This window comes from Pseudorasbora parva, chromosome 21 (assembly GCF_024679245.1).
Source record: "Pseudorasbora parva isolate DD20220531a chromosome 21, ASM2467924v1, whole genome shotgun sequence".
In the NCBI taxonomy this organism is placed as follows: domain Eukaryota; kingdom Metazoa; phylum Chordata; class Actinopteri; order Cypriniformes; family Gobionidae; genus Pseudorasbora; species Pseudorasbora parva.
Window position 1 is genome coordinate 17,110,790 of NC_090192.1, and position 26,214 is coordinate 17,137,003.

Here is a 26,214-nt window from a genome sequence, read left to right on the forward strand (position 1 = left end):
ATATATATATATATATATATATATATATTATATTTAATTCTTTCTAGTCACAAAGCTAAATGCAGATGTCTCCAAAGAAAGGTCTTCCTAGTCAAAATTCAGATTGAGATATCCAAAAGTAAATTGCAGATACCTTAAAATAAGATTTGATTATAAAAGAATTTCAATTCAAGATATATCTTTTTTATATACATTTTTCCTAGTCAAAAAATTTAAAAATATGATTTTAGTGGTATTTCAGTTAGACATAGGCTATATCTAATTTAATTATCACTTGTAACCTTTTTATTTGAGATATCTCTAATTATGCCTGGTACAAAATTATTTATAGATATCTTTAATTATAATTTCTACTAGTAAAAAACCTCAGGGAGGAATATAACTAGTCAAAATAGAGTTGTAGTATAGGCTACTATGAGTCATAATCACATTGTAGATATATTAATTAAAGTTACAAAGAGTCAAAATTGAATAACAGATATCTAGAATTAGAATTTTGACTAGTCAAAACTTAATTATGTCTAACACAGACAAGGACATTAAATGCTAACCCAGCTTGCCATACATTTTGTCTGCGGAAGGCAGCTCATGTTTCGTCTTGTGTTTCCACAGCTGTTATGACCATATTAGGAGAGAGAGGGACATTAAACAACCACAGACTCTTTACTGCAGAAAAACATAAGTCAAGTTAATCTGAATTTTTTTAAAATTATTATTTGGTAGATATATAGTGTGGAGTAGAACGTGAAAAGACCGTCAAGAGTTTTCCTGCCACGTCCCTCAATAACTGAATTTGGTGTGAGATTCTAACATGGACTGGTGAGTAGTATGCACTGCATTCTCATAAAACTTTGATATGAGGAACTATAATGTAATACATTAAAGTACCGTGCAGTATGTAGACCAAAAAACATTATTAGAAAATATTAGTCCAGATAAATCTTTATTTGTACAGTTACAATGGATATATTGAACTTCCTTTGGAAAACCTAAAATTAGATTCAAACTTGTCTAATTTTAGAACAGATAGATAGAACAGATACATTTTTGGAAGAAATTTCCAAAAGCCATAAAATCGTTCTGGATTTAACAAGCAGCAAGAAGTCAAAAACACATTGATAAACAAAACAACTATACAGTGTAAGGCAAGCAGGTTTGTTTAAGGGGGTCATGAATTGAGACACAATTTTCCTTGAGCCTTTGACTTATAAGAGGTCTTAATGTCAGAATCCTGTTTCCAACCTTGAAAAACTTCTTTGTTAGTCCAAAAACATTTTTTATTTATTTAAACCAAGCTGAGAGAAACTTATGAATTTCCAAGCTGACAAAATAATAAATAAATAAATGCATAAATATATGTATGAATACATGTAATAAACAAAACAAAAAACAAATGAATAAATAAACAAAGACATGAGAAAAGAATATTTATACTTTTATTTCCTTGTTATATATATAATTTATTTTTTCCACATTTATTTATTTATACATTTATTTCCACATTGATGTATATATGCATTTATGTCTGCATTTATTTATTTCTAAATTGCTTTGTATGCTAATATAATTATCTATTCTAATGAGGGGGACATGTTTTACCCTTTAGTCCTATTCGGATGGTAATTATTTCTCGTGGGTATGGACTCGCGTCATGTTTTACTGAACATAGGGGTGGGAGAGAGAACAACAACAGACCTGCAAACTCCTCAGAGTAAAAAAGGTGACAGTGCCGGCCCCCTTGAACCTTCTCATCAAATAAAATGTATCATGGTTTCCACAACATTTTTAAGCAGCACAACTGTTTTCAACACAGATAATAATCAAAAATGTTTCTTGATTATGAAATTCTCATATGAGAGTGATTAGTGAAGGATCATGTGACACTGAAGAGTGGAGTAATGATGATAAATTCAGCTATGATAACAGGAATAAATAACACTTTACTTTATTCACATAGAAAAAGGCTGCTTTCATTTGTAATGGTATTTCACAATATTACTGTTTTAACTGTATTTTTGATTAAATAAATGCAGCTTTGGTGAGCAGAAGATAAACATTTCAAAAGCTGTCAGTTAGCACTGCATTATTCATTTGATATAGGCCTACTTTATAGTCAATAAATAGCCTACATTGAGATGACTTGAAAAACACACATACAGCATATATATTGTCGCGATTGTCTGATTGTCGTCGTCACGTTTCATAACGATTGTTTTCCTTCAGCTGCAGCTCCAGTGACGTTTCTACGAATCCGCTTTTGGACTTTCTGTGAGAGCGCCCTCCTCATATTTAGATACGAATAAAATGACAGGTCATGCATAGATTATTTTTTGTCTCTAAATCTAAATCTTGATGTATTTATCATGTATTCATGTATTGATTGTGACCTCAAGAAGCGCGCAATCGAGGTAGAGAAAGCTCTGTTTAGCGTCCCTGTTAACTTACCCGCCCTCGCGCAGGTAACGTCGGTTCATATCCCGCTCGGAGCAGGTCGACTAGGATCGGGGAGACCCAGTAAACGTGCGGAGGATGAAAGTACACTTTATTAAAAATGCAGGGGACACGTCCCGTAATCTATGCCCATGCTTGAATTGAACACTAAGCTTGATTGCTTACTTCCATCCGTCAGACTCGCGTGGTATCTCGACAGCCGCTGTGTGCTTAAAGATTCTGACGCAAGTGAGCTAAGATTACGATTGGCCCAGAGAAATGTCAGTTATAAGAATTATCCAATAGTGTTTCGCATGTCTAGTCTACAGAACTGTTGCCCCCCCCCCCCCCCCCCCCACACACACACACACAAAAAATCTCTTCGGTTCTACGCGATTCACGTAAATGACCCAATTGACCAAGAAAACGGCGATTGTTGCCGAAAAGCGACAAGTTTGCAGCTAGCAACAAGACTTAACCAAATAACCCAGAGTTAACATTCACCAACAGACCTTAATAGTAGAACAAAGATATCTGCTCTGCTATGCAGACATACAACAGTTGTAAGGTATCTCCATCATTTACAGGGGCTAATCTGTGATTGCCATCTGAATCCAGAATGTCAGTGTTTTTCTCCCACCACCGGCATAAAAATCCCGGGCCGAATTACCTATTTATTTTTGACTTTATTTATATAGCGCTTTTACAATGACGAATGTTTCAAAGCAGCTTCACAGTGTTAAACAAAAAAATATTGCAACAACATTTGATTCGCCTGTACAGCCTTTCTGGAGAAAACGTCTCGGTTACGACTATAACCTTGGTTCCCTGAGAACAGGGAACGAGACGCTGCGTCAGAAAGAGGCTACAGGGAACACCTCAAGCGTGACCGGTGTCTGAATCACTATCCAATCACATCAATCCTATTGACCGGCGACAGCCTCTGATGTCATCACCATGCGTGCAACCAGGAAGTATCTAAGGGCGCCACACAAACACAGCACTATTCACTTTGTCTGAAGGGACTGTTGGTAGGCAGGCAGGCAGGCCCCGAGGCATGGCAACGCAATGCAGCGTCTCGTTCCCTGCTCTCAGGGAACCAAGGTTCCCTTTCGTTCTGTCACTCTGAGTAACGTCAGTGACTGACGAATAAGGGGTTTCGATTAGCCTATCAACTTTGAGATCTAAGAAAGCGCCCAGTGGCAGTGCCAATGCCATGGGCATGCGGAATTTGCATAGCGGACAGGAAGTCGCTGGCATGTTTGCATTATGTTTCTGCTTCGGAGCCAAGAGCACATACACTCTTCACTCCTCAAAGACTTCTAAAACTCTTCAGCTTCTTCGAGACGAGCAGCCTTCCAGTTGGTGTTGGTGTGACTGCGCATTCAAGTGATCGCATACTTTCTGCCTGCTGATCAGACGATTGAGTATCCAGCTGGTATGCGGTTCCCTGGGCGCTTCGGCATCGACTGCGAGGTTTCCTCTCACAAAAAGAGCTCACAGGTGGCACGTACTTTTCAGGATGTCTTGCCCGTGTGCTTCTGGTTGCGGTCAGTCTCTTCTGCTTTCCGATGGGCACTATCACTGTCTGATGTGTTTGGGCTTTAAGCACACTCAGGCAGCATTAGTGGATGAGTCATGTTCCCACTGCGGGAACATGCCCATCTCTGTGTTACGGTCAAGACTCAATGAGCTCTGTGCGGCCGCCAGAGGGAGAGTCCCTTCTGCCACATCCCAATCTGCGGTCTCTACGCGAGGCGGCATTTTGGCGGGTGCCCAGGGTGACGGTGTGAAATAAAGCCCCGATGCTCATGTCTCGGCCCACACACCCCTCTGATGCACCGAACCCGCTGTCCGTCCAAGTGAGTACATCGGTGCCGGCCACGGCCTACCCGACTGTCTTGCTTGGCGTGGAGGACGAATAGATGTCGATTGCCGCATCAGAAAGTGTGTTGGAGTCATCCGAGGATGATGATTTGGCTGTGCTGCACAAAGTGGAACCCTCCGCCCCGACCTGAGCACTCGAGGCTGGATGATTGTCTTTTGGGGGTGCCGCTTCAGGACACCTCCCCCCAAATTCCTTTCTTCCCAGAGGTGCTTTCGGGAATCAGCTATACCATGGTGGGGCCCAATGCCCCTGTCATGCATGCAGAGTTTGAAGGGTGCGATCGAGCCTGTCCCTCCAGCCGGGTGGAGTCGGGTTTTACAGCCCATACTTCGCAAGTATGCGTTCCCCCCAGTGAGCCTTCTCGCACAGCTTCTGTGCAAGATCAGGGAGGACAAGGAGCAGGTCCTGGTCAACGTGGCCTGCAGTGGGACTGTGGGGCTCATCCTCCTTAGTCCCCACAGTAAACGAGGACCCCTTCACCAGGAGGCCCTGGTGGGTGTACTGGGCCAGGTAGAGATTAATTTCCCCCCTTGGCAGTTCTGTGCACAAGGGCTCATTTAATCCATGTCTAAAAATGTATTTTAGGGCAATGTCATTAAAATCCACCTTGTGGCACAGAAAACAGAAGTCCTGGACGTAGTCCTCGATGGCCCAGTCGCCTTGTCGTAGGCGCAAGAGGCAAACTGCTGGGTTCATAGTTTGTGGTCAGTTATTCTGTAACAGATTTCCACTGAAGAGGCGAGGCTGAGAACCCAAGTGCAGTTTCTTTATTGAAACTTAACATAAATCAAAAGCAAAGCAGAGACTATGGCAAACATGAGGGCTTAAATACACAAGTGCTAATGGCAAGACAAGGGACACCTGTAAACAATGATTTACCCATAGACCAATGACAACATGACACAGGAACACGAGGCAGGAACACATGAGGGCATAGAGTCACATGACAAGGGAACACAAGACAAAACCAGGAAGTGCATGACAACATGCACTTCCTGGGTCCCCCCTGCAGTGGGGAAAAATATTGTCCTCAAAAAATACTGGCTCCACTGACCATCATGGCGGCACCGGGTGTTACAGGTGGAGCTGCAGCTCTTGTCATTTTTGTCCTGCTCATAAGTACTTTTAACTATACTGATACTGGTCAAATTTTAAATAAATCATATAGTCGAACCTCAGTGAATTTAGTACCGATCCATGTAAACAAGCAGTTTGGACAGTTTGTACTGACTTATCTTAAAACCACGTCAAAGCTACGCACTGATATTTACCTTTTGCCTTCTGTTATCTGGAGATATACACCAATGTCCCGGTCCGTTTAATCAATCAATCAATCAACTTTATTTATATAGCGCTTTTACAATCACGATTGTGTCAAAGCAGCTTCACAGTGTCAAACAGGATAATATTGTGACAAAATTAGATTTGGCTGTACAGTCGTACTGGAGAAAACAGTGATGTTATCAGCTTATTTTAATTTATCATATAGCAACAATGTTGGCAGATCAGTATTTAAGTTTATAGAATTAAATAAGACCTAATTCATACATTTTATTTGTATAATAAGTTGAATAACTTTAATCATATGTTTAGTGTCCCCAACTGAGCAAGCCAAGCCAAAGGCGACAGTGGCAAGGAACCAAAACTCCATCAGGGCGTGATGGAGAAAAATAAACCTTGGGAGAAACCAGACTCAGTCGGGGTGCCAGTTCTCCTCTGGCCTATTAACACACCGTGTAAGATTATTATTCTGGCAACCTTACAGGTCAGAAATCATATTAGATTGGAATATTCAAAATTTCAGGGAATCACGGAAGAGACAGATTTATTTGGAAATAAATGATGGGATGGGGCGTCGATTACACAAGAGTATGAATACATGAAAGATCGGAGTTATTGTGCCAAAGACGGGTTTTGAGCATGTCGTGCCAGTGAGGCAAATTCAGAGGAGACACCAATTGACACGGCTCAGCAGACACTCCAGGATGAGCTGGTCATGTCCAGGCAGGTCCACCATCCGATCCGGACAGGGCCCAGATCCGGGATAAACCTCGGGATAAACAGAGAGACTAACATTAGCGTAGATGCCACTCTTTTTATGATGTAACGAGTACGTCAGGTGTTATGGGAAGTGTTCCCGGTCCAGGCTGACCTAGTTAATGCAGCCTAACAATCAGTCAATTGAATTGAATAATGAAAGTTAAAAATGTTCTATGTGTATGCCATAGTAAAGAGATGTGTTTTTAGTCTAGATTTAAACTGACAGAGTGTGTCTGCTTCCCGAACAATGCTAGGAAGACTATTCCACAGTTTAGGAGCTAAATAGGAAAATGATCGACCGCCTGCAGTTGATTTAGATATTCTAGGTATTATCAACTGGCCAGAGTTTTGAGACCGCAATAGACGTGATGGAGTATAATGCGTTAAGAGCTCGCTTATGTACCGGGGAGCTAAACTATTTAGTGCTTTGTAAGTAATAAGCAAGATTTTAAAATGTATGCGATGTTTAATAGGGAGCCAGTGCAATGTTGACAGAACTGGACTAATATGATCATACTTCCTGGTTCTAGTAAGAACTCTAGCTGCTGCATTTTGGACCAGCTGGAGTTTGTTTATTAAGCGAGCAGGGCAACCACCCAGTAGAGCATTACAATAATCTAGCCTTGAGCTCATGAACTCATGTACTAACTGTTCAGCATTTTGCATTGAAAGCATGTGCCGTAATTTAGATATATTTTTAAGATGATAGAATGCGGTTTTACAGATACTAGAAACGTGGCTTTCAAATGAAAGATTGGTATCAAAGAGCACACCCAGGTTCCTCACTGACGACGAGGGCTTGACAGAACAGTCATCAAGTGTTAGACAGTATTCTCGGTTACTACATGTGGAGCTTTTCTGTCCAGTAATTAAAAATTCAGTTTTATCTGAATTAAGTTGCAGGAAATTACTATTCATCCAATTTTTTATATCAGCTATGCATTCCGTTAATCTTGTGAATTGGTAGGTTTCGTCAGGGCGTGAGGAAATATAGAGCTGAGTATCGTCAGCATAACAATGAAAACTAACGCCATGTTTCCTAATGATATCTCCCAGTGGTAGCATATACAGGGTGAAAAGCAACGGTCCTAACACTGAGCCTTGCGGTACCCCATACTGAACTTGTGATCGTTGTGACATCTCTTAATTTACTGCTACAAACTGATAACGGTCAGATAAGTACGATTTAAACCATGCCAAAGCAGTTCCACTAATGCCAACATAATTTTCGATTCTATTCAGAAGAATATTGTGATCGATAGCATCAAATGCAGCGCTAAGATCGAGTAACACTAATAGAGAGATACAACCACGATCAGATGATAAGAGTAAATCATTTGTAACTCTAATTAGAACAGTCTCAGTACTATGATACGGTCTAAATCCTGACTGGAAATCCTCGCATATACCATTTCTTTCTAAATAGGAACATAATTGTGAAGACACAGCCTTTTCTAGTATTTTTGATAGAAACGGTAGATTCGAGATTGGCCTGTAATTGACTAATTCTTTAGGATCAAGTTGCGTTTTTTTAATAAGTGGTTTAATTATAGCCAACTTAAAAGTTTTCGGTACATATCCTAATGTCAAAGATGAATTAATGATATTAAGCAGAGGATCTATGACCTCTAGAAGTATCTCTTTTAAATAGTCTAGTCGGTATAGGGTCAAGCATACATGTTGTTGATTTTGATGATTTTACAAGTTTAGCCAATTCTTCTCCTCCTATAGTATTGAATGAGTGTAATTTTTCCTCAGTGACACTACAATGCTCTGTCTGAAGTGATACTGTAATAGACGGCTGCATGGTTATAATTTTATTCCTAATATTATCAATCTTACTAGTAAAGAAGTTCATAAAGTCATTACTGCTGTGTTGTTTACAAACATCAGAAGCTGAAGCTTTATTTTTTGATAATTTAGCCACTGTATTGAATAAATACTTAGGGTTGTGTTTGTTTTCTTCTAAAAGAGTTGAGAAATAAGCAGATCTAGCAGTTTTTATGGCCTTTCTGTATGCAATCATGCTCTCTTTCCACAAATTGCGAAAAACCTCCAGTTTTGTTTTCTTCCAGCTGCGCTCCATTTTTCTGGCTGCTCTTTTAAGGGCCCGAGTGTGCTCGTTGTACCACGGCGTTGGATTATTTGCTTTAATCTTCTTTAAGCGCCGGGGAGCAACTATGTCTAAAGTGCTAGTAAAGAGAGAGTCAATAGTTTCTGTTGCAGCATCAAGTTCCTCTTGGCTATCTGTAATGCTGAGGAGATGGAACTGATGAGGAAGATTATGTACAAAGCAATCTTTAGTCGCAGCGGTTATCGTCCTGCCATATTTGAAGTGAGAGGATGGCTTTGCAGCCTTAGGTAAATTAAGTATGCATGATACTTAAGGTAATGATCTGAGATGTCATTGCTCTGCTGCAGAATTTTAACAGTATCAACATCTATTCCATGTGACATTATTAGATCTTTTCCTCGTGACATTATTAAAGTATGATTAAGGCGATGAGTGGGTCCCGATACGTGTTGTCTAACTCCAATTAAGTTTAGAATGTCTCTAAATGCCAATCCCAATGCGTCTTTTTCATTGTCTACGTGGATATTAAAATCCCCAACAATTAGTACTTTATCTACAGCTAATACTAACTCCGATACAAAACCGGCAAATTCTTTGATAAAGTCTGTATTGTGCCCTGGTGGCCTGTATACAGTAGCCAACACAAATGTCAGACGGGATTTATCATTTACACTACACAGCGTTACATAAAGCACCAAAACTTCTGAGTAATACTGAAAATATTATTATAAATTATAGCAACACCTCCCCCTTTACCTTTCAGACGTGGCTCATGTTTGTAACAATAATCTTGGGGGGTGCACTCATTTAAAGTAATGTAATCGTCAGGTTTTAGCCAGGTTTCTGTCAAGCACAGCACATCTAAGTTATGATCTATAATCATATCATTGACAACAAGCGTTTTTGGCGAAAGGGATCGAATATTCAGCAACCCAAGCTTTATCAATTGTTCATCCGTATTATATCTGTGTTTATTTGTTGGACATCAATTAAATTTTTACTGTTGAATGATTCTGATGTTTTTTTGTATTTACTAATTCGGGGAACAGACACAGTCTCTATATGATAATCTCTAGGTGAAAGAGTTTAACTTTCCAGCACAAGGTCGGGACGAGTAGCTGGGAAGCTAAAAACAACAACGTGCACCGGAGAACATGTGACAGCCAATCTGACGCCAATGCCCAACGAGAATAGAAATGTGTCTGTACTACAAGCACAGCATTCACTGAATCATTGTCAAACTGAAGGGAAGATTAGAAATCATGCATTGAAAAGGCACAGACATACAAAGATTCTAAAGACACTAAACCAGGCTAAATGTATTTGGGACATTGAAAACAAACCTAAAGGGCTACTTTGTGCCCATATAAATATACGTAGTATGCTGTCCAAGCGTAAGCAATTGGACCATATTTTAAGTGACTCTAACATTGACATATTAGGATTATCAGAAACTTGGCTCACCAGCTCATCAGCTGAGTCAGGTGTTGGCTTCCAAAACTATAATGTGTTTAGAAGGGATAGATCTAAGGGAAGAGGATGAAGGGTGTTGCTTTATGTAAAAAAACAACTTAGAATGCTCGCAACTTAGCGTACCAAATGAGGTCGAAATAGATAATGTCTCAGTAAAAAAATTCACTCTCCAGAGATGGCTTTCATTTTGATCTGCCTGTATCGTCCTTCTTCAGCAAAAATTAATTTCTACAAGCAAAACTCTTCAGCTTCTTCGAGACGAGCAGCCTTCCAGTTGGTGTTGGTGTGACTGCGCATTCAAGTGATCGCATACTTTCTGCCTGCTGATCAGACGATTGAGTATCCAGCTGGTATGCGGTTCCCTGGGCGCTTCGGCATCGACTGCGAGGTTTCCTCTCACAAAAAGAGCTCACAGGTGGCACGTACTTTTCAGGATGTCTCGCCCGTGTGCTTCTGGTTGCGGTCAGTCTCTTCTGCTTTCCGATGGGCACTATCAATGTCTGATGTGTTTGGGCTTTAAGCACACTCAGGCAGCATTAGTGGATGAGTCATGTTCCCACTGCGGGAACATGCCCATCTCTGTGTTACGGTCAAGACTCAATGAGCTCTGTGCGGCCGCCAGAGGGAGAGTCCCTTCTGCCACATCCCAATCTGCGGTCTCTACGCGAGGCGGCATTTTGGCGGGTGCCCAGGGTGACGGTGTGAAATAAAGCCCCGATGCTCATGTCTCGGCCCACACACCCCTCTGATGCACCGAACCCGCTGTCCGTCCAAGTGAGTACATCGGTGCCGGCCACGGCCTACCCGACTGTCTTGCTTGGCGTGGAGGACGAATAGATGTCGATTGCCGCATCAGAAAGTGTGTTGGAGTCATCCGAGGATGATGATTTGGCTGTGCTGCACAAAGTGGAACCCTCCGCCCCGACCTGAGCACTCGAGGCTGGATGATTGTCTTTTGGGGGTGCCGCTTCAGGACACCTCCCCCCAAATTCCTTTCTTCCCAGAGGTGCTTTCGGGAATCAGCTATACCATGGTGGGGCCCAATGCCCCTGTCATGCATGCAGAGTTTGAAGGGTGCGATCGAGCCTGTCCCTCCAGCCGGGTGGAGTCGGGTTTTACAGCCCATACTTCGCAAGTATGCGTTCCCCCCAGTGAGCCTTCTCGCACAGCTTCTGTGCAAGATCAGGGAGGACAAGGAGCAGGTCCTGGTCAACGTGGCCTGCAGTGGGACTGTGGGGCTCATCCTCCTTAGTCCCCACAGTAAACGAGGACCCCTTCACCAGGAGGCCCTGGTGGGTGTACTGGGCCAGGTAGAGATTAATTTCCCCCCTTGGCAGTTCTGTGCACAAGGGCTCATTTAATCCATGTCTAAAAATGTATTTTAGGGCAATGTCATTAAAATCCACCTTGTGGCACAGAAAACAGAAGTCCTGGACGTAGTCCTCGATGGCCCAGTCGCCTTGTCGTAGGCGCAAGAGGCAAACTGCTGGGTTCATAGTTTGCGGTCAGTTATTCTGTAACAGATTTCCACTGAAGAGGCGAGGCTGAGAACCCAAGTGCAGTTTCTTTATTGAAACTTAACATAAATCAAAAGCAAAGCAGAGACTATGGCAAACATGAGGGCTTAAATACACAAGTGCTAATGGCAAGACAAGGGACACCTGTAAACAATGATTTACCCATAGACCAATGACAACATGACACAGGAACACGAGGCAGGAACACATGAGGGCATAGAGTCACATGACAAGGGAACACAAGACAAAACCAGGAAGTGCATGACAACATGCACTTCCTGGGTCCCCCCTGCAGTGGGGAAAAATATTGTCCTCAAAAAATACTGGCTCCACTGACCATCATGGCGGCACCGGGTGTTACAGGTGGAGCTGCAGCTCTTGTCATTTTTGTCCTGCTCATAAGTACTTTTAACTATACTGATACTGGTCAAATTTTAAATAAATCATATAGTCGAACCTCAGTGAATTTAGTACCGATCCATGTAAACAAGCAGTTTGGACAGTTTGTACTGACTTATCTTAAAACCACGTCAAAGCTACGCACTGATATTTACCTTTTGCCTTCTGTTATCTGGAGATATACACCAATGTCCCGGTCCGTTTAATCAATCAATCAATCAACTTTATTTATATAGCGCTTTTACAATCACGATTGTGTCAAAGCAGCTTCACAGTGTCAAACAGGATAATATTGTGACAAAATTAGATTTGGCTGTACAGTCGTACTGGAGAAAACAGTGATGTTATCAGCTTATTTTAATTTATCATATAGCAACAATGTTGGCAGATCAGTATTTAAGTTTATAGAATTAAATAAGACCTAATTCATACATTTTATTTGTATAATAAGTTGAATAACTTTAATCATATGTTTAGTGTCCCCAACTGAGCAAGCCAAGCCAAAGGCGACAGTGGCAAGGAACCAAAACTCCATCAGGGCGTGATGGAGAAAAATAAACCTTGGGAGAAACCAGACTCAGTCGGGGTGCCAGTTCTCCTCTGGCCTATTAACACACCGTGTAAGATTATTATTCTGGCAACCTTACAGGTCAGAAATCATATTAGATTGGAATATTCAAAATTTCAGGGAATCACGGAAGAGACAGATTTATTTGGAAATAAATGATGGGATGGGGCGTCGATTACACAAGAGTATGAATACATGAAAGATCGGAGTTATTGTGCCAAAGACGGGTTTTGAGCATGTCGTGCCAGTGAGGCAAATTCAGAGGAGACACCAATTGACACGGCTCAGCAGACACTCCAGGATGAGCTGGTCATGTCCAGGCAGGTCCACCATCCGATCCGGACAGGGCCCAGATCCGGGATAAACCTCGGGATAAACAGAGAGACTAACATTAGCGTAGATGCCACTCTTTTTATGATGTAACGAGTACGTCAGGTGTTATGGGAAGTGTTCCCGGTCCAGGCTGACCTAGTTAATGCAGCCTAACAATCAGTCAATTGAATTGAATAATGAAAGTTAAAAATGTTCTATGTGTATGCCATAGTAAAGAGATGTGTTTTTAGTCTAGATTTAAACTGACAGAGTGTGTCTGCTTCCCGAACAATGCTAGGAAGACTATTCCACAGTTTAGGAGCTAAATAGGAAAATGATCGACCGCCTGCAGTTGATTTAGATATTCTAGGTATTATCAACTGGCCAGAGTTTTGAGACCGCAATAGACGTGATGGAGTATAATGCGTTAAGAGCTCGCTTATGTACCGGGGAGCTAAACTATTTAGTGCTTTGTAAGTAATAAGCAAGATTTTAAAATGTATGCGATGTTTAATAGGGAGCCAGTGCAATGTTGACAGAACTGGACTAATATGATCATACTTCCTGGTTCTAGTAAGAACTCTAGCTGCTGCATTTTGGACCAGCTGGAGTTTGTTTATTAAGCGAGCAGGGCAACCACCCAGTAGAGCATTACAATAATCTAGCCTTGAGCTCATGAACTCATGTACTAACTGTTCAGCATTTTGCATTGAAAGCATGTGCCGTAATTTAGATATATTTTTAAGATGATAGAATGCGGTTTTACAGATACTAGAAACGTGGCTTTCAAATGAAAGATTGGTATCAAAGAGCACACCCAGGTTCCTCACTGACGACGAGGGCTTGACAGAACAGTCATCAAGTGTTAGACAGTATTCTCGGTTACTACATGTGGAGCTTTTCTGTCCAGTAATTAAAAATTCAGTTTTATCTGAATTAAGTTGCAGGAAATTACTATTCATCCAATTTTTTATATCAGCTATGCATTCCGTTAATCTTGTGAATTGGTAGGTTTCGTCAGGGCGTGAGGAAATATAGAGCTGAGTATCGTCAGCATAACAATGAAAACTAACGCCATGTTTCCTAATGATATCTCCCAGTGGTAGCATATACAGGGTGAAAAGCAACGGTCCTAACACTGAGCCTTGCGGTACCCCATACTGAACTTGTGATCGTTGTGACATCTCTTAATTTACTGCTACAAACTGATAACGGTCAGATAAGTACGATTTAAACCATGCCAAAGCAGTTCCACTAATGCCAACATAATTTTCGATTCTATTCAGAAGAATATTGTGATCGATAGCATCAAATGCAGCGCTAAGATCGAGTAACACTAATAGAGAGATACAACCACGATCAGATGATAAGAGTAAATCATTTGTAACTCTAATTAGAACAGTCTCAGTACTATGATACGGTCTAAATCCTGACTGGAAATCCTTGCATATACCATTTCTTTCTAAATAGGAACATAATTGTGAAGACACAGCCTTTTCTAGTATTTTTGATAGAAACGGTAGATTCGAGATTGGCCTGTAATTGACTAATTCTTTAGGATCAAGTTGCGTTTTTTTAATAAGTGGTTTAATTATAGCCAACTTAAAAGTTTTCGGTACATATCCCGACTGAGTCTGGTTTCTCCCAAGGTTTATTTTTCTCCATCATGCCCCGATGGAGTTTTGGTTCCTTGCCACTGTCGCCTTTGGCTTGGCTTGCTCAGTTGGGGACACTAAAAATATGATTAAAGTTATTCAACTTATTATACAAATAAAATATATGAATTAGGTCTTATTTAATTCTATAAACTATAATACTGATCTGCCAACATTGTCGCTATATGATAAATTAAAATAAGCTGATAACATCACTGTTTTCTCCAGTACGGCTGTACAGCCAAATCTAATTTTGTCGCAATATTACCCTGTTTGACACTGTGAAGCTGCTTTGACACAATCGTGATTGTAAAAGCGCTATATAAATAAAGTTGATTGATTGATTGATTGATATCCTAATGTCAAAGATGAATTAATGATATTAAGCAGAGGATCTATGACCTCTAGAAGTATCTCTTTTAAATAGTCTAGTCGGTATAGGGTCAAGCATACATGTTGTTGATTTTGATGATTTTACAAGTTTAGCCAATTCTTCTCCTCCTATAGTAGTGAATGAGTGTAATTTTTCCTCAGTGACACTACAATGCTCTGTCTGAAGTGATACTGTAATAGACGGCTGCATGGTTATAATTTTATTCCTAATATTATCAATCTTACTAGTAAAGAAGTTCATAAAGTCATTACTGCTGTGTTGTTTACAAACATCAGAAGCTGAAGCTTTATTTTTTGATAATTTAGCCACTGTATCGAATAAATACTTAGGATTGTGTTTGTTTTCTTCTAAAAGAGTTGAGAAATAAGCAGATCTAGCAGTTTTTATGGCCTTTCTGTATGCAATCATGCTCTCTTTCCACAAATTGCGAAAAACCTCCAGTTTTGTTTTCTTCCAGCTGCGCTCCATTTTTCTGGCTGCTCTTTTAAGGGCCCGAGTGTGCTCGTTGTACCACGGCGTTGGATTATTTGCTTTAATCTTCTTTAAGCGCCGGGGAGCAACTATGTCTAAAGTGCTAGTAAAGAGAGAGTCAATAGTTTCTGTTGCAGCATCAAGTTCCTCTTGGCTATCTGTAATGCTGAGGAGATGGAACTGATGAGGAAGATTATGTACAAAGCAATCTTTAGTCGCAGCGGTTATCGTCCTGCCATATTTGAAGTGAGAGGATGGCTTTGCAGCCTTAGGTAAATTAAGTATGCATGATACTTAAGGTAATGATCTGAGATGTCATTGCTCTGCTGCAGAATTTTAACAGTATCAACATCTATTCCATGTGACATTATTAGATCTTTTCCTCGTGACATTATTAAAGTATGATTAAGGCGATGAGTGGGTCCCGATACGTGTTGTCTAACTCCAATTAAGTTTAGAATGTCTCTAAATGCCAATCCCAATGCGTCTTTTTCATTGTCTACGTGGATATTAAAATCCCCAACAATTAGTACTTTATCTACAGCTAATACTAACTCCGATACAAAACCGGCAAATTCTTTGATAAAGTCTGTATTGTGCCCTGGTGGCCTGTATACAGTAGCCAACACAAATGTCAGACGGGATTTATCATTTACACTACACAGCGTTACATAAAGCACCAAAACTTCTGAGTAATACTGAAAATATTATTATAAATTATAGCAACACCTCCCCCTTTACCTTTCAGACGTGGCTCATGTTTGTAACAATAATCTTGGGGGGTGCACTCATTTAAAGTAATGTAATCGTCAGGTTTTAGCCAGGTTTCTGTCAAGCACAGCACATCTAAGTTATGATCTATAATCATATCATTGACAACAAGCGTTTTTGGCGAAAGGGATCGAATATTCAGCAACCCAAGCTTTATCAATTGTTCATCCGTATTATATCTGTGTTTATTTGTTGGACATCAATTAAATTTTTACTGTTGAATGATTCTGATGTTTTTTTGTATTTACTAATTCGGGGAACAGACACAGTCTCTATATGATAATCTCTAGGTGAAAGAGTTTAACTTTCCAGCACAAGGTCGGGACGAGTAGCTGGGAAGCTAAAAACAACAACGTGCACCGGAGAACATGTGACAGCCAATCTGACGCCAATGCCCAACGAGAATAGAAATGTGTCTGTACTACAAGCACAGCATTCACTGAATCATTGTCAAACTGAAGGGAAGATTAGAAATCATGCATTGAAAAGGCACAGACATACAAAGATTCTAAAGACACTAAACCAGGCTAAATGTATTTGGGACATTGAAAACAAACCTAAAGGGCTACTTTGTGCCCATATAAATATACGTAGTATGCTGTCCAAGCGTAAGCAATTGGACCATATTTTAAGTGACTCTAACATTGACATATTAGGATTATCAGAAACTTGGCTCACCAGCTCATCAGCTGAGTCAGGTGTTGGCTTCCAAAACTATAATGTGTTTAGAAGGGATAGATCTAAGGGAAGAGGATGAATGGTGTTGCTTTATGTAAAAAAACAACTTAGAATGCTCGCAACTTAGCGTACCAAATGAGGTCGAAATAGATAATGTCTCAGTAAAAAAATTCACTCTCCAGAGATGGCTTTCATTTTGATCTGCCTGTATCGTCCTTCTTCAGCAAAAATTAATTTCTACAAGCAACTACAGGCTCTATTGAAATATCACATTTCATACAATAAGTCCAACGAAATCATTGTCATTGGAGATTTCAATGTGAACTGGGACTGTAAGATGGACAGAAAATTACTCAAATGTGTAATCGATACTTTTAGTTTTTCTCAAATTATTGAGCAACCTACAAGAATCACAAGACAGTCAAAAACCAAAATAGACTTGCTTTTCAGTAACAAGCTGGAGAGAATGACTAAATCTTATAATTTTCTAAAATGGGTATCTCAGACCATAATCTCTAGAAAACTAATTAGGTCAAGGGTCAATAATGATTTTCAAATCCATCAAATAATAGGTCACCGTTTGAATTTTTACCCAGAAATCAACAACAAAATGTGGCCATAGCTTTATCATCAGTGAATTGGGAGCTAATCCTGTTCAGTGATGACCCTAATTTGTGTTGCAGTCAACTTCACAAAAGTGTAAAAGAAGTTATATCTATACATTCCACCAAAGGGAAATATAAATTAAAGAAAAGATGCTATTTGTGGTCGAACAAAGAATGTAAAAATATGATGACAACAAGAGACCAATTACTGAAACAATTTCTGAAAACCGGTCTTATTATAGACCGACAGAGATTTACTCATATGCAAAATAAAGTAACAGCAAGTCTAAGACAGGCAAAAGCTAACTTTTTCATAAATATAATAAAGAACGCAAAAGGAAATGGCAAAATAGTATGGCAAGATCTAAACAAATTGCTTGGCCGTCAGTCAAACAAAAATAATAAGGAAATCAGGCTTCAGGTAAATAATATCATTATTAATGAACCCTCATCTATAGCTACTAATCTAAATAGTTCCCTATCTGGGAACTCGAGCTGCGTCGAAACGCTGTGAGAACGCCTCTGCGTGATTGCGTCATGAAGCGCGTGTAGAACCAGTCCATTCAGGAGATCGAACGTTATCGACGTGGTGACGTCATCGACCGGAAACAATAAAGCATCCGCAAACACAAACAGAAACTAGCTTCTGTGCCTTCAGTAAGTGATCTGTGTATATCCTGTCTGTCTATTTGGTGTTTTTGTCTGTCTATTGAGAGAGAATTTTTCCATCTTTGTTAAATATTACTAGATATATTAACAAAAAAGTAAAAAAGGAGATATAATGGCGAGTGAACAGTTCTAGAGGTGTGTTCATCCCTGCCCACGCTACTTCACGGGTGTGGATACACACTCTCTTTGTGTGATCTGTCTGGGAGCGCAGCATGCCCAGGCAGCCCTCTTCGAGGAGGGTGCCTCGGCTCGTGTTCCCCGCGGCTTGGGTCCCACTGCTGCCGAGGCAGAGCGGAGGCTTCAGTCGTGGGGTTCACAAATGGACCTTGCAGAGGGATTTGAGACGGGCCTAGCCTTATCTCAGCCCTCACCTGCACCTTCCAGCGCCTTGTCTCGGGGTTTGGAAGCCCGCCCTGCGGTTTCTTCCCCTCCGGGCGGGCCGCCGGTGCTCCAACTATCCAGCTCTGAGGAGGTGGACGTTGAGAGCATCGCGACTGAAGACTCGCCACTTCAGTCACCTGCTAGTGAGGAGCTCATTGAGGTGCTCACGAGAGCGGTGGCTAGATTAAACATCGACTGCCCAACCGAAAGAGCAGAATCCCATCGAAAAAGACAAAGCAAGCTAGATGAGAGATTTCTGCCCTCTCGTGCAGCAGAGCCTCAACGTCGGGGCCTGCTGTTCTTCCCCGATCTGCACACCGAGGTGTCTAGATCATGAAGGAAACCGGCATCATATCGTGTTTTCAGCCCACAAACGTCAACATACAGTAACATCGTTGGGCTGAAACAGTATGGTTATGGGGCGATGCCGAAGGTAGAAGAGACGCTTGCGAGCCATCTCTCGCCTTCGTCAGCATCGTCCCTAAAGGCCCCGACTTTACCCACCAAGCCACTAAAGACAACATCGGCGTTGGTGGGTAAAGCGTACTCGGCGGCAGGTCAGGCCGCGGCATGCCTGCACACTATGGCCATCATGCAGGCGTACCAGGCTGACCTGCTACAGGACTTGGATGGTAGAGATGAGGTGGGGGGCAACGTCATAAATGAACTTAGACAGTCTGCCGATCTCGTTCTCTGGGCCACCAAGGAGACGGCCAGATGTGTGGGCCGCTCTATGGCAGCCTTGGTGCCCACGGAGAGGCATCTATGGCTTAAACCCACCGAAATCAAGGAGAGGGAGAAGAGCTTTTTGCTCGATGCGCCGCTGTCCCCTGCGGGCCTCTTCGTTGACGGAGTAATATCTGTCACCGAGAGGTTCCAGGAGTCAAAGAAACAGGCAGCGGCGCTAAAGCAGTTTCTCCCTCTCCGGATCCAAGTCCCTGGGGCTGCAGCTGAAAAACAGCAGCCCAAACAGAGTACGAGCTCCTCACACAGGGCGCAACAGCGGCAGAGCGTCGCCACCCGTACTCCCCCACAAAGAGACTGGGAGGCGGGGCGGCGCTCTCAGACGAGGCCTTCGAGGGGTAGGGCTGATCTGAGGACAGTCCTCATCGCCAAGAAGGCCTCGTCGAAGCGTTCCTGACAGCAGAAGCGTCAGGACGCTGAGGGTAGTCCCCTCCGCAGGAAGACGGTGCTTACCTCAGTACACGGTACCCGTCTTCTTGCGGTGCCCTCTAGGGGCCACGCTGCCAACCCCGCCGCAATGCCGGGGCGCAGATGGTCCCCGCGGGCCACCCTCGGGGGGCTCCCAAGCAGTCAAGTCAGGTGTTCCCTGCCGGTTCGCCGCTTCAGGGCACTGTACTTGTTGCTCGAAGTACACTAGAGGCTAGCGTCGAGAGGTTGGTTCCCTTAGTAGAATTTCTAGATGAGTGGAAACGTATATCAAAAATATCTCGTTGGGTCCTGCAGATAGTAGAAAGGGGTTACGCGATTCAATTCAAAAGGCGGCCACCTCCGTTCAGCAGTGTCCTACCCACAGAGGTGGGCCCGGAGCAGGCTCTGGTAATGGCACAAGAAGTAGAGACACTCCTGCGAAAGGGGGCTATAGAGAGGGTTCCTCCTCCCGGCAGGGAGTCAGGGTTTTACAGCCGTTACTTCATCGTGCCGAAAAAGATATCGGGTTGCGCCCGATATTAGATCTGCGTCTACTAAATCGCTCTGTGGCGAAGCTTGAGTTAAAGATGCTTACACTCAGACAGATTGTATCTCAGATCAAGTAAGAGGATTGGTTTGTGACCATAGACCTCAAAGACGCATATTTCTATGTCTCCATCCTTCCACATCACAGGAAGTTTCTGAGGTCTGCCTTCGGGGGAGAGGCATACCAATATCGAGTACTTCCCTTTGGTCTAGCACTGTCACCCCGCACCTTCACCAAGTGTGTGGATGCAGCTCTGGCGCCGTTGCGTCTGCAGGGCATCCGCATACTCAATTATATCGACGACTGGTTGATTTTAGCTCACACCGAGCAGATGGCGGTTCGGCATCAAGATGCTGTTCTCGTGCACATGTTGAGGTTGGGGTTGAGATTGAATGCCAAGAAAAGTGTGCTTTCTCCGGCTCAGAGAACCACCTTTCTAGGAGTGAACTGGGAAGCTAGACCGTGCTGTCACTGTAAAGCAGTTCCAGAAACTGTTAGGCCTCATGGCGGCTGCATCCAACGTGATACCTTTTGGCCTGCTGAACATGAGGCTGTTACAGTGGTGGCTCAGAACGAAAGGGTTCTCCCTGAGGGGAAATCCACTCCGCACGATCAAAGTCACGCAGCGATGCCTTCGTGCTCTGGTCATGTGGAAAGATCCCGGGTTTCTGTCCCAGGGACCTGTGCTGGGAGCTCATGTTTGTCGCGTCATGCTAACGACAGATGCTTCCCTCACGGGGTGGGGTGCGACCATGAGTGGTCGTTCGTCCCAGGGTCTATGGCAGGAACATCAGCGGCTATGGCACATAAATCGGCTAGAGATGCTCGCTGTGTTTCTTGCATTGAAACAGTTCCTGCCCGACCTCAGTGGCCATCATGTATTAATCAGGACAGACAACACATCGGTGGTCGCCTATATAAACCATCAGGGGGGTCTGAGGTCCAGTCCCTTATACAAACTGGCACGTCAGATCCTCCTGTGGGCCCAAGGGAAACTGCTGTCCATCAGGGCAGTTTACATCCCGGGGGTCCTAAATCAGGAAGCAGACATCCTGTCGAGGCAGGGGCCGAGGCCCGGGGAATGGAGACTCCACCCCGAGGTGGTGGAGCTCCTGTGGCAAAGATTCGGGAAAGCAGAAATAGACCTGTTTGCTTCGGCAGAGAACTCCCACTGTCAGCATGGTGCAGAGAACGCCAGTTGGACCCAGTTAACTGCCCGGTTGTTACAGAGCTGGAGTTCCTGCAGGCGAGATTCTCAGCAGGGTTGACCCCTCCACAATAAAGGTGTACGTGGCGGCCTTAGCTGCTTTCCACACTCCTTTGGGTGGAGTGTCTTTGGAAAGACACCCATTAGTTACACGTTTCCTCCGTGGCACTTTAAGGTTGAGGCCAGTGGTACATTCGAGGGTCCCGACCTGGGATTTGGCCATTGTTTTACGGGGCTTGTCTGAGCCTCCTTTTGAACCTATTGAGGAAATTTCAGAGAAATTCCTCACTCTTAAAACCATCTTTCTTCTGGCCATCTCGTCCCTTAAAAGAATTGGGGATATTCAGTCCCTGTCGGCAGGGCCCTCATGTTTAGAGTTTGCGCCTGGCTTGGTAAAGGCTTTCCTTCACTCCAGACCAAGATATATCCCCAAGGTTCCTATGAGCCCTAGGGGTCCCATCACTCTGCAAGCCTTCTGTCCTCCTCCTTTCATGATGTCAGACCAGGAAAAGTTAAATCTGCTTTGCCCAGTTAGGGCACTTCATGCGTACGTCCACAGAGCTGCCCTGTGGAGAAAGACTGATCAACTATTTGTCTGTTTCGGAGCACCTAAGAAAGGAGCACCCGTGTCTAAGCAGAGAATGAGCAAGTGGCTGGTCGAGGCGATTTCACTTGCTTATGAATCGGTCGGACAGCCGTCTCCTCTGGCTGTCCGGGCCCATTCGACCAGGGGTATGGCTGCTTCTAAAGCACTTCTGTCGGGGGCTTCCTTCCTAGACATTTGTAATGCGGCAGGCTGGTTTTTGGCTGGCTAATCTAACTTTCGTAAGATTCTACGAATTGGATGTTGCATCTACAGTTGGGGCACAGGTGTTATCGTAGGCGTGTGCTACGGTTTCACACATACGAGCACTTGGTCCTATGGCGATGTGGGTATAAGCGTTCTCACAGCGTTTCGACGCAGCTCGAGTTCCCAGATAGGGAACGTCTCGGTTACGTATGTAACCCTAGTTCCCTGAGGGGAACGAGACGCTGCGTCGCCCGGCCATACTCCGGCATGCCCGTGATCACTTACTTCAGGCTGTTTCAGAGGCTAGTTTCTGTTTGTGTTCGCGGATGCTTTATACTATCGTCACCACGTCGATGACGTTCGATCTCCTGAATGGACTGGTTCTACACGTGCTTCACGATGCAATCACGCAGAGGCATTCTCACAGCGTTTCGACGCAGCGTCTCGTTCCCCTCCGGGAACTAGGGTTACATACGTATCCGAGACGTTTTTTCATAACTTCTGTAAAGGAGATTGCCCAACATTTCACTCCATCTGTTTGCTCTGATAAAATCAGTGACTTGGATCAGACTGTGTTCAGAATCACTGAGATCTCAGATCATGACGTGGCCAAAATTATCGCTGGCCTAAAAAACTCAAAAACGCTAGATGCTTTTGGTCTTAGTACAATTTTTCTGAAAGATTTTAAGGATTCTCTTGTATGACCAATCACCCATCTTCTTAACATGTCCTTTAAACACTCCACAGTCCCAGGCGATTGGAAAGTAGCTGCAGTGATACCAATTTTTTAATCTGGTGATAAAACATATATGGTAAACTACCGACCTATAAGCATACTTCCTATTATCTCCAAAATAGCTGAGAAATGGGTGGTCAAACTCCTCACAGCTCATTTGGAAAACAATCAGCCTTCATTACATCCACTACAATTTGGCTTTCGAACCCATCACTCCACTGATATTGCCCTGTGTGTGTTAATAGAAAACATCAAAAGATTACTTGACAGGAGTCCTTGTGTTGGGGCCGTATTTTTGGACTTGAAGAAAGCCTTTGACTCTGGTAACCATCAGATCTTGCTGTCAAGGTTGACACAGTTCAATATTTCCAACTAAGCACTTCAATGGTTTACATCATATCTCTCCCACAGGAAACAGTACGTTGATGGTGCAAAATCTTTGTGCTTAGACTGCGATGTTGATGTGCCTCAAGGGTCTATCCTTGGGCCGATTTTATTTTCCCTTTTTATTAATGAATGTATGCAGATGAAGCAGTCACCTACACCCTAAACCTTTCAGCAAGCTGCTGACAATCTCACAATTGCATTGTCTTCTGTGCACAGCTGGCTCAAGGATTCATGTCTCTTGTTTAAACCGATCAAATGTTTTTATATATGGAGTAGAACTTGATCTTGTTCCAGAATTTAAGTACCTTGGGGTTACCCTCGATCCAAAATTGTCATTTAAATGTCATGTAAAAAAATTGGGACAAGTAATTAAATTCAATAATCGTAATTTTCAACATATTCGAAATAATATGTAAAATAATATTTAAACCATGAGTGCCGCAAAAACTTACTTTTACTCCATGATAATTTCTCATATGGACTATTGTATGACTATTGTATGTAGTTGGTCTCTTGCTTGTCCCACAACACTTAAAACACAACAATCGAAAATCTTTATAAAAAAAGTTTAAAAATAATTGATAAAAAATAAAACAATTTCTTACCATCACTGTAATATCTTGTGTAGTGATTTTTACTTTTGTCCACCCAAGTACACTAAGTAAGGTAGTGATTGGTACTCACGTCACCGCTGACGTTGTGATTTTTGGATCACACGTCACTCAAGATGTGGTTATGAGTACATCAGATGACCACCTTCCCCCCTCTTAGTTTGGGACACTAGTCAAGGTCTTTTACCTTGGCTGTATGAGACCACTCCGAACAGGAGGCTGCCCAGACATTTATAATGAATGTAAAGGGGGAGAGTTGGTCAGCTGATTTATCTGAAAGATTGGTGAGATTTCTAACTTGTAGAGCCTTTTCTGTTTTATCAGCACAAGGAAGACAATTGTAATAAAATAGATTTTATTTACAAAAGATAAACAGAACAATTAACACAATGTAGCGAATTAGCTCTTAAGGGAAATATAAATAATTATTCATAACTCATTATGATTAATTATGAATATTTGAATCATTTAAATAGATTAACTTTATGTAGCTACATTAATATTGCAATCAATCAATCAGTTAATTTGTGAACATTTGGTATTGATTATTACTTAATTCTAAGAAAAGGATATTTTTCATGGCTACAAAAAAAAAAAAATTCTTCCTTTGTATTTACATAAGCGCTTAGAGCGCATAACAAGATCGATCATTTAAGGGACAATTTGTTTGCAGGCAAGGAGTCAGAACCAAACATATATTGTGCACAAAATGTAATATCTATAAATCACGAACGAGACATGAAACACATACATACACAAAACATACATAGCAAGAGTTGAAGTGAAAGTGGTTAAAAGAACCGGGTCAGTACAGATGAATGAAGTCTAAAGAGTCTAAAACCTTGAGAGAAACCATCGGTGACTACAAACCCCTTTGTCTGAACAAAGGGGTTTACAGTTTTACTCACTACACAGCAATTTGTTTTGTGTACGATACTTGCATATGGCTTGAGCCGTAGAAGACCGTCCAGGTGGAAATCGCAGAAGAAAGTTCGATGGTTTTGTCTGATGGGTTTTACCACGCATAATTCCTTCCGTGGTGAGTGAAGGAACGATTTTGAACTTGCAGAGTCTCTGATAGTCGAAGAAGGTCCACATGAAGTGTGGATGGCCGTATGTGGGCCTTCTGGTCCCACACAGGACATGGCTCTGTGTATGGAGGCCCTCCCTGCTTGACGTGTTGGTTCAGCCAGAGAGAGAAGAGAGAGGGAGGGCATCTGAGCGCCTCTCTTTTTAAGGTCTGGGAGTAGTCACACCCTCCTGAGGTAGATTTGACCAATGAGATTGTTGGGATTTCCAAGCGGGAAATTCCTCTGGAGATTTTATGGCTCTTTGTTTCAAGCTTGAATCAATGGGTCTCTGCCCATTCATACTCTAATTAATTCAACAAACACACACTGCATTCTCTAAATAAGTGACATACATGGAAGTGTAAGTTGTAAGGGAGCATTAATTTGATAGGAGACATGACATATATGAGGTTACCTGAACTAGTAAGTTGTTAAGACAAAGACAAAAAGATGCAAAATACCATACAGAAGAAATATTTTACAAGACAGTTATGTGTTTACATACAATGTCCTGGGGTGCATGTTCATTTATAGATGGTTTGTCTATAATTTGAGGCAAAAGCATGTGTTTTACAAGCTTTGTGTCTTTAACTCTGGACTTTTCATGTGGCCAAATTCTTTTGGGCCATAAAACATCTTATCAGATGGTTTCCAGGGTAACAGAGAATCCTTCTCTGTTGTGTTGGGGGAAGGTCTGTTACTAAGCACAAAGCATTTAAAACATATTTGTTAAAAGTAAATGGCGATTGTGTGTTTGATTCGCCTGAGTCGCTACATAATTCCCCCCTTTCGATAGTTGTTGCCCCTCTTATGGACAACAACGAGTAATATCAAAGGTTTAGGAAGATCAGACACACCACAGCAATGTTAGGCTCCAAATGTTAGGTTGTTTGTGTCTCCTGGAGTGATGGTCGTTCCACGGCAGATAAGGCAGACAGTAGCCATGTTCAGGTCTCTGTGCTTGTGCAGCAGGTGTCGAGGCAGCAGGTGCCCTGACGGTGCGTCACCTGTCATCCAGAAGTCCGTTTGTGTGGTGCAGGTGTCTAGTTTCAGGAAGTGGTTAGGGGTCTGTGTGACCTGAAGAGGGTTTTAGATTGACCTAATGTTCGTACCAGGAAGGCAGCATTTGGTTGTTAGCCTCTCAGTCACGAGAAGTCCGAAGGATTGGAGTTCTGCTCTGCTCTTGTGGCAGTGCTGACAGGAGCTTGCCTGAGCTGTGTTGGGCAAGGAGTTTGAGGCTTGTTCATGGAGCTATTTTGCTGGTGTCAGCAACTCCTGTAACTCTAAGACAGTCGTATCCAGCTATCTTTGTTCAGCCTCCGCTTGACATGTGTGTAAAGGGTTTGGCAGAGGATGTTGTCATCGACGGCTGTGGGACGGCCTGTGGTG

At 42.5% G+C, this 26,214-nt stretch overlaps 1 protein-coding gene across 2 annotated transcripts in view; it reads left to right on the forward strand.

Moving 5' to 3' along the window:
- Positions 1–633: 633 nt before the first annotated feature.
- adprh (ADP-ribosylarginine hydrolase) overlaps positions 634–26,214 on the forward strand; it is a 217,370-nt gene continuing 191,789 nt past the window's right edge. For both annotated transcript variants that reach the window (XM_067430396.1, XM_067430397.1), the window contains exon 1: positions 634–819. In XM_067430396.1, coding sequence (XP_067286497.1) covers positions 812–819 — 8 coding nt within the window. In that variant the 5' untranslated portion in view covers positions 634–811. The remainder of the gene's footprint in view (positions 820–26,214) is intronic.